Source organism: Coregonus lavaretus (genome assembly GCF_964263955.1).
Source record: "Coregonus lavaretus genome assembly, chromosome: 21".
Lineage (NCBI taxonomy): Eukaryota > Metazoa > Chordata > Actinopteri > Salmoniformes > Salmonidae > Coregonus > Coregonus lavaretus.
Genome location: NC_140008.1, coordinates 7,632,995 through 7,648,744, shown reverse-complemented (window position 1 = coordinate 7,648,744; position 15,750 = coordinate 7,632,995). Strand labels below are relative to the sequence as shown.

Genomic DNA, 15,750 nt, shown 5'->3' with positions numbered 1-15,750 from the left:
GTCATGGTGTGGGGTGGCATTTCTTTGGGGGGCCGCACAGCCCTCCATGTGCTCGCCAGAGGTAGCCTGACTGCCATTAGATACCGAGATGAGATCCTCAGACCCCTTGTGAGACCATATGCTGGTGCGGTTGGCCCTGGGTTCCTCCTAATGCAAGACAATGCTAGACCTCATGTGGCTGGAGTGTGTCAGCAGTTCCTGCAAGAGGAAGGCATTGATGCTGTGGACTGGCCCGCCCGTTCCCCAGACCTGAATCCAATTGAGCACATCTGGGACATCATGTCTCGCTCCATCCACCAACGCCACGTTGCACCACAGACTGTCCAGGAGTTGGCGGATACTTTAGTCCAGGTCTGAGAGGAGATCCCTCAGGAGACCACCTCATCAGGAGCATGCCCAGGCGTTGTAGGGAGGTCATACAGGCACGTGGAGGCCACACACACTACTGAGCCTCATTTTGACTTGTTTTAAGGACATTACATCAGTTGGATCAGCCTGTAGTGTGGTTTTCCACTTTAATTTTGAGGGTGACTCCAAATCCAGACCTCCATGGGTAGATCAATTTGATTTCCATTGATAATTTTTGTGTGATTTTGTTGTCAGCACATTCAACTATGTAAAGAAAAAAGTATTTAATAAGATTATTTCATTCATTCAGATCTAGGATGTGTTGTTTAAGTGTTCCCTTTATTTTTTTGAGCAGTGTAGTTAACTTTAAATATCTTATTACATATTGTTTTATTTGAATGAAATAAAATTTGAAAAACTAAAACCACAGTTATTAGTGTTTATTTAAATATATAAGTAACATTCTTTATCGCTAGAATCCCCCGAATGTTCATTGACCACTGAATGTTCAGTATGTGACTGACCAGGTATCAAGTCTGGGTTGTTTACACGATTCAAGATTGTGCTAGCCTACTTGGCTAAGGGTACGGCCACACTGAGACGCAGGAACGCGGATGACATGGGGATAGGACTACGTCATTGTCTGCTTTTATCCACCTACTGTTTTTCAGATGAATTGCATACTTAACAAAGGTGGACATATTGTGTGTTTTTTGACAAACTATCGTCTTAGTTGTCATTCATCCAGCAACCGATGACTTCCGTTGAAAAACTATTGGCTCAATCCAGATTTTTCAGACACAAAATCTCAATGTTGGCAGACCCTAAAGCCTTGGTGTCATCTCTGGGAGCTACAATGAGTAATTCACTTTCCGTACTCCTCATGCAAGTCATTGTGCAAACCTCTTTTTGTCATTTCCTGTTTTAATTTCTGTACCTTTTTATTTTTTTATTTTTTTAATTTTATTTACAATTTTTCAAAAAATATACTAGTTAGGTCTACTATTTATCACAGTTTTGGTTCAAAGTTTCCATCACTGGACCCAGTGGACGGGCAGTAAACCTGTCCAGGTTTTTATTTATTTATTGCCTTATCAGCAGGTATATTTGATAAAAGATACCTGATCGTCTAACTCTGAACTCTCCTGTTCAAAGGTCAGATCTGTAAAGTACATCACCCTTTATCTTCCAACTCAATGCCTCCCTGGCAGACAGTAGTATAGATATGAAATAACTTCCAATAACTTAATAGTTATCCTATCCTGAATTATTAACCCATTATGCAACACTTTTGGTTTCCAGGTAAGGATATAGGTGTACATATGGGGTGTGGGGGGGGTGCTAGTGTGAAAGGCTCTACGCAAATGGAGCCGAAGGACGTCTGTTTGTCGCGTTCCAAAATTCAGCTGCACAAATGTACATGGCTACGTAGAGAGCGACGCAAACGGACCTCCGTCGGCACTTGTTTTCATAGACTGTAGACCCCGTTTAGTCATGATGTGTGTGTGTGTGTGTGTGTGTCAGGTGAACTGGTAGGTGTTAGTCATGTGTGTATCAGGTGCTCTGATAGGCACAATCAACTCTTAACGGAGATAAGGAACCACCACGCCTCACAGGACTGCCAGGGTGGCCAAAGGCATCGATGGGCAGTGCCATCCAGTAACTGGGTACTGCAACAAGGTGAGACTATCCTACATATATTTAACATCTTGTAGTGTGTCACAATTGTTTTATTAACTTACAATGTATAAGTGCTTTACATATTTTAATAATTGGTTTGCCATGAATGTTAACTCTACCGTACCATATTATGATATGTTTAACAATTATTATTTATTGCAGTTTTATCATTCAGTAGTAGACTGCTATTTTTTTATTAGTTTTATTATTCCACATGATAAGACTGCTGATTGCTAATTTCTAATGCAAAAGCATATTTTATGCAATCATTCCTCCTGCAATGGAATTGCCTTTATGCCTGTATAAAAAAATGCCTCATGCATAATTTCCTCCTGTGAACTTTGATCAGATAATGTATAAGCTTGCTGTTTCCTCATTTCATGTCTGTACATTTTTAAAACAAGAAAATGGTGCCTTCTGCTTTGCTTAATATAAGGAATTTTAAATGATTGATACTTTTACTTTTGATACTTCAGTATATTTTAGCAATACATTTACTTTTGATACTTAAGTATATTTAAAACCAAATACTTTTATACTTTTACTCAAGTATTTTACTGGGTGACTTACACTTTTACTTGAGTAACTTTCTATTAAGGTATCTATACTTTTACTCAAGTATGACAATTGGGTACTTTTCCCACCACTGTATATGGCAATGGTCTATTTGCATATAGGCCTACTGCAGCTCTGATTGGCTATGCCGCACGGCCTGTGTAGATTACGGGCTGAGTCGTGCGCAATAGTATCCTACTCCTATGGTTCTGCCTACAACAAAATCTCTTGCATAGTTAGTTTTGTGTCGGTATGTTGCATTGAAAGTGGCCAATATTGCGTTGATTCGATCACAATTGCCACAGTAGAGGGACTCGTTGATCGTGTTAACTAACAGGGAAAACTTGAAGTTCAATTATGTGCTTCTCTCAGTGGGCTGATATTTGTTCTGCGCTCTGTGCAGCAGTCCTGGGGGAGCTCGGGGCTACTGCGCACGCTTGCAGTTTAGAGGGAACATTGGGTGGAAGCCTACTTGTTCTAATTGAGTTGAAACATAATTACCTGAATACATTTTGTAAATCTAACAGTTTCTAATTATTATTTCTCAATTCAGTAGTGTTTCAATAACACAATTAAATTCAGATCTGTATTAACAATTTCATGTAAAAAGAACTTGTTTTCCAGTAGGTGTAACTACCGTCCAACACTGAATTAAGTAGGCTGGTGTGTATGGGAATTGAGAGCGTTTTGAAAGGAGGGGTGAAATACAGACGGACTACAGCAAATGCTGCTACAGCCTAGTGTAGCCGCTTCGTCTTGCTGCATTCACTTGGATCCCTCAGCATTCACACCACGCGCCGTCTCCTCTTCCAGCCTCACTCATCTATCCTCTCTGATTTCATCCTTTTCTTTTAGATTCGTAGCACCACCAAGGCTCACATTTCATACATCCCTACCTCTCAAACTGTGGAAATAAAGCAATGGCAAACAACTTCGCCAGAATTTTGTCCAGCAAACGAAATGTGGGCATTCTGTCATTAGTTGGAGCCGGATCTTTGACAGCGGCCTTTCTGCTCAACCGTGAACATGTCACCGCAGGAGCGCAAGTACGGAGAGTGTACCCCGCAAGGTAACCCACGACGCCCTTTATTGTGAAATATGGACATTCAGTCCAGCCATTTCAAGTGCGACATATTGGCATGCTGTAGGCCTATTTAGATACAATAATACATGAATAATAGTCTATGCTGACCTAGATTGAATTCTCTGACTGTCAAAACAATTCAAGTGACTGGAGACGAGATGCCATTATTTTAGCAGCAGCATTGTATGAATGTGCTAATTCTAGTCGGTTCTTTCTTTCTTAGCTTTTTGTGGAAATGATAAATGATCTAGGCCTGTATATTCATGAAATATTAAACCTATATTCCACCTCATGTTTTTTATGCCTAATGATGAAAGATAGCCTAAATATAAACAATTAAAATGTATATTCAAGAGAATTCTCTGAATGCATGGTCTACTGATGGAATGTTTTGCCAACAAAATGTAGCCTACATTGATACGCTCTAATTAATTTGTTGATGAGACAGACAGGTGTGTTTTTTCCAGAACCATGTTGGAATGGTCTAGAATGAATCTCCTTATGACTGGCATGGGGGCTGGGTTAAAACTCAGCTTTATGGCTTTATAATGATAGGCAGAATCTACCGCAAAACCGATTAGAGAAGATGCAAACAGAAGAGGCAAAATGCAAACAGATTACATAATGCGTAGGCCTATTAAGAAATATAGGATATAACGTTTCCAAAGCATAGTCGAGGAATGCTCGACGTCTTGTGCGAGCAGATTGTAGCATGTATGGCAACACTGTTATGTCTGTGATGACCGCGCACTGTGCCAGGTGAAGGCTGAACATATCGCGCCGTCACTTATAAGTCAAAGAAAAGCACAGCTAGACTAGAACAGTCAGCCATTAATGGAAATCACTGTATAAATATTTTTATTTTTTACATTTTTTAGTCATTTAGCAGACGCTCTTATCCAGAGCGACTTACAGTTAGTGAGTGCATACATTTTTCATACTATAAATCACTATTGAGTAGCCTAGGCTACATTGCAGCGAGTCTTAGGCTGTAATTATCATGGGTCACCAATCAGAATGAACACTTATTAGTCACGCGTATTTAAATATTTTTTATTTAAATTATCCTTGTGGTTCTCAAAGACAATGATTCAGCAATTTTTTTTGTCTGTGTGACTGAATGTATCCCGACAGTGCGGAGTACCCGGACCTACGCAAGCACAACAACTGCATGGCCAGCCACTTGACCCCTGCCATCTATGCCAAGCTTGTGGAAAAGGCCACGCCCAACGGGTACACTCTTGACCAGGCCATCCAGACTGGCGTGGACAACCCCGGGCACCCCTTCATAAAAACTGTGGGCATGGTGGCAGGGGATGAGGAGTCCTATGAGGTCAGAGCAGGCGGCATTGGTTGGTGGCAGAAATTAGAAGTCAATGAAGGCAGATGACAAATGTATTGATTTCATCAGGGTGAAGCCATAGGCTGTCTAGTTTCTCAGTTCCTCACCTCTCTTTCAAAGCGTATTGAGGATCCAATGTCCCTCTGGACCTCGTCCTCAAATGAGCTTTGAGAGGAAGGTGGGGAATTGAGGAAACCAGGATCGAGGAAGCAAAGATTTGACTGGTAGTAACATTTTTAAGGCAGCTTTTAGACTAAAGAAAAGGAGAGCCTCACACTCTAGGAGCTCAGATGCAATAATTTTATAAACTAATAACCAATGTTTGGACAGACAAGCTGTCTAGACTTAACCTAACCCTAGAGTTATGGGCGAAGGTCAAGTTGTGGAGCATATTTATGGACAGGGAAAAAAAGCAATTGCTTTACAGTATCAAACCCCTACAGTCTTTTGGATTGTTGCAGAGTATGATAAATTATCTGGAAGTTTCTTAAAGCCATAAAAAGCCCATTTAGTCAACAGGCTACATTTATCTCAACGACATTAAGAATGAAGGAGGAATCTGTCTTTGATACTTTTTTACATGAGGAGGAGCAAGAGCCAATCCCAGCCACTTAATCTGACCATGGAGAACAGCCACACCCAATCCCCCTGTCCCGTTTCAGACTGAGGCCAACTCCCACCGCATCAGAGGGGTGCTGGTTTTAGGATAGAGGAGACTCATTTGGGATCTCATCATGTGGTCATCAGTGTCATTGCTTGCTATGAAACTACACCTACTTATAGACATTTCTATAATAGTATAGCATAAATCATACTTAACTAGAGTACAATACTATACTGTGAGCCTGTCTGGTAGTTTGTAAAGTGACAGTGATTATATGTAGTCTACATAACTCCCATCCTGTCAGTTGTGACAACTATATGATAGGCTGTATAATGATGGTATATAGTCAGACTTCTGGTGTGGATGTGGGGGGTTTCAGGTGTTTGCAGACCTCCTTGACCCGGTCATCAAGGAGAGGCACAACGGCTACGACCCTCAGACTATGACCCATCCCACCGACTTGGACTCCAGCAAGGTACAGAGATGCAACTTCACTGAAAAACGACAGTATATGATTACGTCCCAAATGGCATCCTCTTCCCTTTATAGTGCACTACTTTAGACCAGGGATCTGGTCAAAAGTAGTGCACTATATAGGGAATAGGGTGCCATTTGGGACGTACACGAGATGTGACAGTTTGCCCTCATCGGGGATATTTCTGTAACTGGCTGAATGGTGGAGCTGATTACGTCTGTCCTGACCGTTCGCTATCGCTACCTGGTCACACCACACACAGACGATGTTAGGTGTTGCATACTACCATATCTAATATTAGAAGGTGGACAGGTTCACTGACAGGATGCTACACTAATCAGTGATCCCAGCTAATATTATATCGTTAGGCAGTAAATCAATTGTGCAGTTGCATGGTTTGCTAACTATCTGTCTGATAGAACTCAGTGCACTCAATTTGATGGGCTTATGTCTGTTAAATTGTCTGTCCTGAATGGTGTGCCCCAGGGCTCTGTACTTGGTCCTCTCTTATTCACTATTTATATTAATGATTTAGACAAAAATGTCCAAAATGCACAACTTCATTTTTATGCTGATGATACTGTTATTTACTGTTGTGCCTCATCTCTTACAAAAGCTTTCCAGAACTTGCAAACTGCTTTTTATACTGTTCAACATACCTTGTGTCAATTGAAGCTTATCCTCAATACTGACAAAACTAAACTAATGGTGTTTTCTAATGCAAGAAATAGACCTCTGAACCTTTCACCTGTTACTACCTGTCAGGGCAAGGAGATTGAGGTTGTAACCTCATATAAATATCTTGGAATTCTAATTGATGACGGCCTCTCTTTTAAATTGCATATTCAACAACTTACAAAAAAATTGAAGCTGAAATTGGGATTTTATTTTAGGAATAAGGCCTGTTTTTCTTTTGAAGCCAGAAGGAGGCTAGTATCAGCTACATTTATGCCTTTACTAGACTATGGGGATATTTTATATATGAATGCTTCCGCTCAGTGTTTGAGATCAATTGACACTCTTTATCATGGTACTTTGAGATTTATTTTAAACTGCAAAACCCTTACGCACCACTGTACTTTGTATACCAGGGTTGGCTGGCCTTCTCTAGTCACTCGTAGGCTCAGTCACTGGTATACTTTTATTTACAAAGCCATTTTGGGTTTACTACCTTTTTATTTGGGCATTTTTATTGTTCAGAAATGTGGTGGGTACTCTCTTCGTTCACTGGACTTTATCCTGCTAACTGTTCCAAATGTCCGAACTTAATTTGGTAAAAGGTATTTTATGTACTCTGCGCCATCGTCTTGGAACACCTTACAAAATAATTTTAAACTGGAAGAACTTGTCCCGATTGGTGTTTTTAAATCTCTGATGAAGGATTTTGAGGCTGATTCCCTGACCTGTCAATGTTTTTAATTTGCTGTTTTTGATATTGTTATACTCTTGTGAATTCATGAATGGTTTTTACTAGATTACTTGTAGTTTTTCATGTTGTCTGTCTGTAATTTTTTGTAATGACTTGGTGCTGCCTATCTTGGCCAGGACGCTCTTGAAAAAGAGATTTTAAATCTCAATGAGCCCTTCCTGGTTAAATAAAGGTTAAATAAAAATAAAAAATACTGGAATGTTAATCATATGTTACGTTATTACGTGAATAATCGTTGCTGTCTGATGAAAACCTCCAAAACAGAAACCTTTCAGGAAATTGAAACAAATGGCCATATTTTCAGTTTTAACGAACATATAATTCTGAAACTAGAAGCTATTTTGAATACATTTTATTGGTCCTTTATTCATAAAATGTTCAGAGTACATTGAGGGAAGTTACTGCTTTCAATAAAAATAAAGGGGCAAAAATTGAGTTACGAGGTTTTCGTCAGACCGCGACGATGTGTTACGCTACAATGAATGTCAGTTACTGTATAAGGCATACAAATCACATATCAAAGGAACATCATGTAGGATCAATAATCATGTCATGACTTCCTTGACGAACCATTTTGCTCTTTGGGGAGCATAGATTTCCTCCATCGGGTTGGTTTCATGATACTAGGCCTAAATGCCATACTATTTACTACTATAGCTATGCCATTCGTTATTTTTCTGTTTCCCTCCGTCTGTCAGCTCAAGTCGGGCAAATTCGACGATCGCTACGTGCTGTCGTCGCGGGTCAGGACGGGCCGTAGCATCAGGGGACTTAGCCTGCCCCCGGCGTGCACCCGGGCAGAGCGTCGGGAAGTGGAGAGGGTGGTGGTGGATGCTCTGGCTGGCCTGAAGGGGGACCTGGCGGGGACGTACTACAGCCTCACCCACATGACAGACCAGGAGCAGCAGCAGCTCATTGACGTGAGTCAGAGGACAGGAGAAGAGGGAAACAAAACAATGTTTTGTTAGGCGTTTGATATTGTTCCCCTTTCATTAAGACAGCATTTCCTGTCTCTACTGTGTTGACACAGGACCACTTCCTGTTCGACAAACCCGTGTCCCCTCTGCTGACCTGTTCGGGGATGGCCCGCGATTGGCCAGATGCACGCGGTATCTGGTAAGCACCTGTTGGTTATAGATACAGAACCTTAGTGGTCATAAACAGTCATAGCGGTGCTTTTGATGATTGTCTCACAGTTATTATTTGCATACAGTTTGTGCTACACATCACCATGACCATTCTTTATGGAGGATTTCCTTCTAGCAAAGTGACAATGCCCACTAGCTTGTATCTCCTGTACACTGAGCCTTAGACGTACATTATTGATGCCGACAATGCCCTCTCCGCATTGAGTTTCAGCCAGTGCCCAGAAATAGCCTGATGCCAACCGCTACCCTGCCATGACCTGCTCCAGCATCGATCTCCAGCCTTTCTCTGACCCCCCTCTGTTCCCATGCCAACCTCTTCTCCTCTCCTCTATAATTCATCCTCATAAATAAAACATGTTCATTGGTAGCACTGTTGCCCCCAACTTAAAAAAGTTAGGAGCACAAGATAAAATCTAGAAGCACCAGAATATATATATATATATATTTTTTTTTTTTATGGATTGAGATATAGCACATTGGGCCTATCTGAATTCTAGCTACTTTTGAAGCACATGTTATGCTCTAGACATTAATATGTAAAACTGTAAAGACATTTGTTTATTATAAAAAGCCGTTGATACAAAAACTTGTCATTGAAATTACAAAGTCATTTGTGGAATATCAGGTTTCTACATTTAGCACTACCTATTGAGATACATTACATTTGATATCTTTAAGAATGTCAAGTTTGAGTGATGACATGCAAGAGATCAGTCATTCATTCATTGCTGTTGTCATTCATCTTCTAAAGAAGCTTTTCATTTCTTTCCGTGCCCCCAAATGGTTAGAGACACTGGTAAAGTAACCAGGTTGTTAGCAAGCTAGCTAATGAGGTAACATGACTGAAGAAGGTGTAAACAAAGGTCTGTTAGTAGTTTTGGAACTGGAACCACCCGCAACATGATTTATGAACAGGGCCTAAAAACAAACTTTTTGGTCCACCAGATTTAATACATCTACCAGCCACTCAGAAGTCATATATTTGCCAAAACAATAACAACCAAAACCACAAAAGTTTTTTTTTTTTCTCCAGGTTTCGGATTTCCCATAGTTTTTTGGGAGGTTTTCACTCTCAAAATCACACTTTTTTTCTTCTTTTTTTTAATAGAAAAACAAAGAAAAATGGGATGTTCTAAGTCCACAACAATCCTTAAATCACATCAAGAGACCACTTTTCGGCATCGCTAACTAACTACACCAAGTGGTAGACACAGGCATTCCCATGCCATTCAGAAAGTTGCAAAAAATACAAATCACTGATGCATTCTTAAATATTCTGTAGGCTTTGGATTGAACAAATCTGTGCTCGCTTTTTTCTCCAGGGCAGGTCACTCTGCCCAGTGAAGCCCATCATTACAACAGTTATTATCCGTTTGATATTATTTTTTCTGATGTCGCACAGCAAAATATCTAGGAGCATATGAGATCAAAATGGTCGCACTTCAGAGCCCCCCTCTCTCTCTCTCTCTCTTTATCTGACAGCTCTCTCTCTCTCTTTATCTGACAGCTCTCTCTCTCTCTCTTTATCTGACAGCTCTCTCCATCTTTCAATCTTCTATCTGCTCTCCTGGCTTCAGACCTATCCATTACTTAATTAAATTCTCATTGTTTTCAGGAGGCCAATGGGAAAATATGCCATTGTTTACAATGCAATGCATTACAAGAGCATATTTGCTTATATAGCAATACTGTATCCATTACAATGCAATTAGATTATTGCGTATGAGGCAATACTGTATACCGCCACCATCACCTCAATGTTTGTGGTGAAGGTATAATGTATGGTAAATGGAACCCGGACATGAACTCTAGCTGGTGCAATAGAGGATGGGAAAATTATCTCTCTGTCATGTATAAATACTTTAACTCAATCCAATTTGAAGAATGCTCTGAGCTCCTTTTAGACCACTCGGAACAAACCTGATTACCGACAGTAAGGAGAAGCAGAACCTTCTACGTTGTAAATACAGGCCTCTGAGGAAAAGCATCGATATCAATGATCGGGATCAGCTCCTCTGAAATAGTCTACGTACACTGGTGGCAGCAGTGGGATCCAATGACATTAGGAAGCACTACACAAGTATTGATTGAAGAGTGTTTTTATTTTGTTTAAATGAGTATTGATATGTTTTGTGTTTTCAACCCTCTCGTCTCCTTTGTACCAAACCCAGGCACAACAACACTAAGACCTTCCTGATCTGGATCAATGAAGAGGACCACACCAGGGTCATCTCTATGGAGAAGGGAGGCAACATGAAGAGAGTGTTTGACCGCTTCTGCACAGGCCTGAAAGAGGTGCACGCACACACCAACCATGATGTGTATGCAGACTGCCATTGTATGCGTGCAAGACAGTATGCATCTCAGGGCAAATAAAGTTCGAATGGAATGTTTTCATCTAGTCTAAAGTGTAATGTTTGGTCAGGTGGAGAGGCTGATCCAGGAGAAAGGCTGGGAGTTCATGTGGAACGAGAGACTGGGCTACATCCTCACATGCCCCTCCAACCTGGGCACTGGGCTCCGCGCTGGGGTACACGTCAACCTGCCCAAGCTCAGCAAGGTAACATCTACTCAGAGCACCAACAAGCATTTTACATTGACATATGAGCGACTTACAGGAGCAATTAGGGTTAAGTGCCTTGCTCAAGGGTACATCGGCAGATTGTTTCACCTAGTCGGCTTAGGGATTCGAACCAGCGACCTTTCGGTTACTAGCCCAATGCTCTTAACCGCTAGGCTACCTGTCGCCCACGTCATACCCAACACACAAGCTATCTTTGGCTTTTCCCAATACAGACACACACTCACAAATACACAAACCTCTCAAATTCAACTCTGGACCTCGAAGCCAGTTCCACTACGTGTTTTCATTCTTCCCCTGTAATCAGGGACTGATTTAGACCTGGGACACCAGTTGGGTGCGATTTAATTATCAGGTAGAACCGAAAAACCGGCAGTACTCCGGACCTCCGTGGAAGGATTTGAATGAGACCTTTACCCTTACACCAGGGACCAATACGATCCCCACTAGCCAGTCATCCACACCCATCGTCTTCTGAATGTTTCTCTTCGTTAGGGCACACCGTAGCAGAAAATTTTTATATCAGAAATGAGCGTTGAGATGGTATCTCTCCATTTCTGACCGTTTTTATGTTTGGCGTCTACTGAAAGTGACCCCTGTCTGTAAACCTGCAGGACCCCCGCTTCACTAAGATCCTGGACAACCTGCGTCTGCAGAAGAGAGGCACCGGGGGAGTGGACACTGCAGCCGTGGGCAGCACCTTCGACATCTCCAACCTGGACAGACTGGGACAGTCGGAGGTAATGGGGAATACATGGTGTAGGTTTAGACACGGATCTTGAGTTGATTGAGCATTTTCCCCCTACTAATGGATCAGTTAGGATTGGAAGGAGGGGAAGCTGATCCTGGATCTGTACCTAGGAGAAACGTCACACAACCACGTGGTGCATCTCAATAGTTTAAAATGGCGTACTGTCCACTCTCCATTACCGGCGCCTACAATACAAGGCCATGCAAAAGGGTTTAGAATTCGGATCACTAATCTTGATCACATAATGAGTAGTTATTTGGGATGAAAGATGATTTGTAGATCAGTGATTTGGCAGTCTGGCCGCAATGCAATCGATCTCAAACACACACACTTCGGTTGCGTTCCAGGCCGACTACATTGCAGACGTTGCATCAACCATTAGTTGCGTGCCTCGTCCACAACTGTGCAGTCGGGCATCAGATTGCTAGGCCTATATCATAGGTTGTGCTTAGCTGATATGCTAAACCCCTACCTAGATGTTGTGAGATCTGTCATGCGTCTGCAATGCAGTCGCTCTCCAACACGCCCACTGGTTCTCTCTGTGATCAGGTCCAGCTAGTGCAGACGGTGGTGGACGGCGTCAACTACCTGATCGACTGTGAGAAGAAGCTGGAGAAGGGTCAGGACATCAAGATCCCCCCGCCCTTCAAGAAGTAGACTGATCTCCCCTCCCCCAGATATACCTCTTCCTACCAACCTCTCTGTCTCATCCCCATCAGAGCCATAGGTCATGTGTACACATCCAACTCTCTTTGAGATATGGCACCAAACGTTCCAAGAACATTACATTCTGGTAGTCATTGGGACGTTTGGAGCCAAAATGCCTGACCAGTTGGCTGAACTCTGCATACCTATAGCTCTAATCCCTATGAAATGGACTCCTGCTTAACACCTAAACCAGGTCTCTTTTGAAAAATAGACTAACCTGGCTAAATATAGGTTACATGAATAGAATAAACTTCTTAACCCTAAACTACAGCATGTCCTATACTCAATGTGTGTGCTAACATTTCTCCTCTCCTGTGTATTATTGGGTGTGGATGAATATGCCTATATCCTATACTGGTACTACTACAGTAGTTTATACCATGATATTGTTGAATGCTTGTTTCTGATAGGCTTGAAGAGCATTCTAGAGCGTGCATTATTTCCCTATAACGCACGGTATATCAGCACGGTAGAATTAAAAGGCTATAGTTCTATGTTCTATGTTTGAGCTGCTTTTGAAAAGCGAAAGTCGAATTGAAAACGTTATTAGCATTGTTGAATTAGATTTTCATAATGGCATTCTAGGACTGATGGTTTGGTTAGCTAAACTAGCAAGTCTGTTTGTTTGGTTACTACGGCAACTACTGTAGCTCTCTAGTAAGCTTGCTAGCAACTTCGGTGGATGTTGAACATATTTCTACTGGCAAATGAACACATTTGTAGCGGAACATTTTAAATTATAGCCATGGTATAAAAGGGATAATCAACTCGGGGCTCTATGCGTTCTCTGGAAAATAATGTAACTCTGTGGAAGGTCAGTTCCCCTCTGCTAGCGCTTCATTGAACATACCTTCCACGTCGTTAATTGTTTTCCATAGAACACATAGCCCCCCGTTGATTATCCCTTACATAATCCATCCATTTGTGGTAGTCTACATTCATAGTAGATAGTGTAACCATGTAGTGATTGTTGACAACTTGAATGTAACACAACAGCCATGTTGGACTGAAAATAACTTGTAAGGGGGTTTGTCTGTATGCTGGGGTTTTAATAAGACACAGGTTGAACTAAGTCATACTAATAATTCATGCAAAACTGCTCTGCTCAGTGCTTGATGATGTACTGTATGTATCAAGCAGCAATATCATTTCAACTCACCATCGAATGTCATTCTCAAACATATTTTATTAAAGAAACCAACTATTTAATACCTTTCTCATTCGTCATTAATATTATAAACCTGTTGCATGCCTGTGCAGACCTTGGTAACCTTTTAACTGTTAAAAGCTGGTGTTTTTGCGTGCATGAAAGCAAAGCTTTGACTGACTTACAGTAGGTGGGCGCCATGGTAACCAAGTGCTCAGTGCTTGATTGTGATCAGCTTGGTAGGGTTTGGTGTCATGACGACACAGAGCCTTTAACAACACTGCACTGTGCTAACTGCTGTACTGTACCGAGACTTAAGGTCAAAAAGTGAGTTTGCATTGATTTATTTTCTGTTTGTATGGTAAGTGACAAGTATGTTAGCTATGAGAATGTACGATATGTAAGAACTACATATCTGAGTAGCATTCACAATATATACAATTACTACAATTGTAATCATAAATCATTGTTAATAAAACATGTTCTGATATTAGAAGTTGTAACCAGAGCACTGCCTCTAAAAACTGACCTCAGATCTGCCAGCCAGGCTAACATTGGACATTGTAACATAATCAGGCGGTGGAATCCCTCTCCGTATTCAACCAGTGAACGTCTGTCTGTTTGTTTGAAAAGCCTTGGAGAGGCATGTTGTTACTGAAATCTGGGTTGTGTTTATTAGAGGACACCGTAGCAAAACCTTTTGCAACGGTAAATGAAAATGAGCAGTTCTCATTGGACCAAGTATTTGGTTCCCGTTTTAACCTGGTCCTGATCTTGTCCACATTCTGATTGTGCACAGATTTTTAGACTGGTGTAGACGATTAAAATAAGTGATTGTGATGATCTTCCTCCGGATGTAGTCGGGACGTGTTGTACCTGGATCATCCTGACCAGAGCACCAATATCACATGAATTCAAATGTAACCAGGGCTATAAATACACTTTAAAAACATGTTCTTTTTTTTTTTGGTGCTGAGTAAGGTTGGCACTCAAAAGCCACATTGGGTTTCGAACGGTTGAACTTTGGTGTCGTAACCTGTGTTTAACGCCCTCCATCCACCTCCAACCTACCTCCCTGACCCTCCATCCACCTCCCTGACCCTCCAACCAGCTCCAACCACCTCCCTGACCCTCCATCCACCTCCAACCTACCTCCCTGACCATCCAACCACCCCCCTGACCCTCCAACCACCTCCCTGACCCTCCATCCTCCCTGAGAGCCTTTTCTTTATTTGACGCTCACCTGTAAACTCCTCCCACTGATCTGTCACTAAGTTCTCTCCCTTAGTATTCATCCAACCAATCAATTCATCCCGGCTACCTTCCGGCGACAGTCGGGAAGGTCTGATCACCATCAGTTATTTTAATCGTCTACACCTCAGAATGTGGACAACATCAGTCCACATGTTAGCAGCAGGTATAAACAGGGCTTTTAATAGCATGTGTAGACGCGGCCTACCTTGAACAGATTGTGATTGGATCTTCATCAGATCACGAAAAACCAGATGCTAAAGACCCAGTTACTCTGAAACACTAACCCTTCACGTCCTTCTACTACTACAACTGAATACAGTATGCCATATATAACACACCTTGCCATATAATTTATAATGCACCATGCCATATGTAATACAGCATGCCATATATACTCAGTTGCCATTTTATTAGGTACACCCATTTATTAGGACCCCCCCTTTACCTCCAGAACAGCCTGAATTCTTCTGGGCATGGGAACATTTCTCAATTGGTATCAAGGGACCTAATGTGTGCCAGGAAAACATTCCCCACACCATTACACCACAGCCACAAGCCTGTATCGTTGACTCCAGGCAGGATGGGGCCAAAGACTCATGCTGCATATGCCAAATCCTGACTCAGCATGACGCAACAGGAACCGG

At 41.8% G+C, this 15,750-nt stretch overlaps 1 protein-coding gene across 2 annotated transcripts; it reads left to right on the top strand.

The window, feature by feature from the left end:
- Positions 1-3,494: 3,494 nt before the first annotated feature.
- Positions 3,495-14,343, top strand: LOC311148459 (creatine kinase U-type, mitochondrial). 2 transcript variants are annotated; one of them, XM_084185433.1, is made up of 9 exons: positions 3,495-3,652; positions 4,802-5,000; positions 5,993-6,088; positions 8,216-8,437; positions 8,548-8,633; positions 10,837-10,960; positions 11,091-11,225; positions 11,861-11,986; positions 12,547-14,343. In XM_084185433.1, exons 1-9 carry the CDS (start codon positions 3,504-3,506, stop codon positions 12,652-12,654), a joined length of 1,245 nt encoding a protein of 414 aa, XP_084041559.1. In that variant the 5' UTR covers positions 3,495-3,503; the 3' UTR covers positions 12,655-14,343. The 2 variants fall into 2 exon arrangements, with proteins under 2 accessions (XP_084041559.1, XP_084041558.1); XM_084185432.1 differs by lacking the exon at positions 3,495-3,652 and having other exon boundaries at positions 4,808-5,000.
- Positions 14,344-15,750: the final 1,407 nt, after the last annotated feature.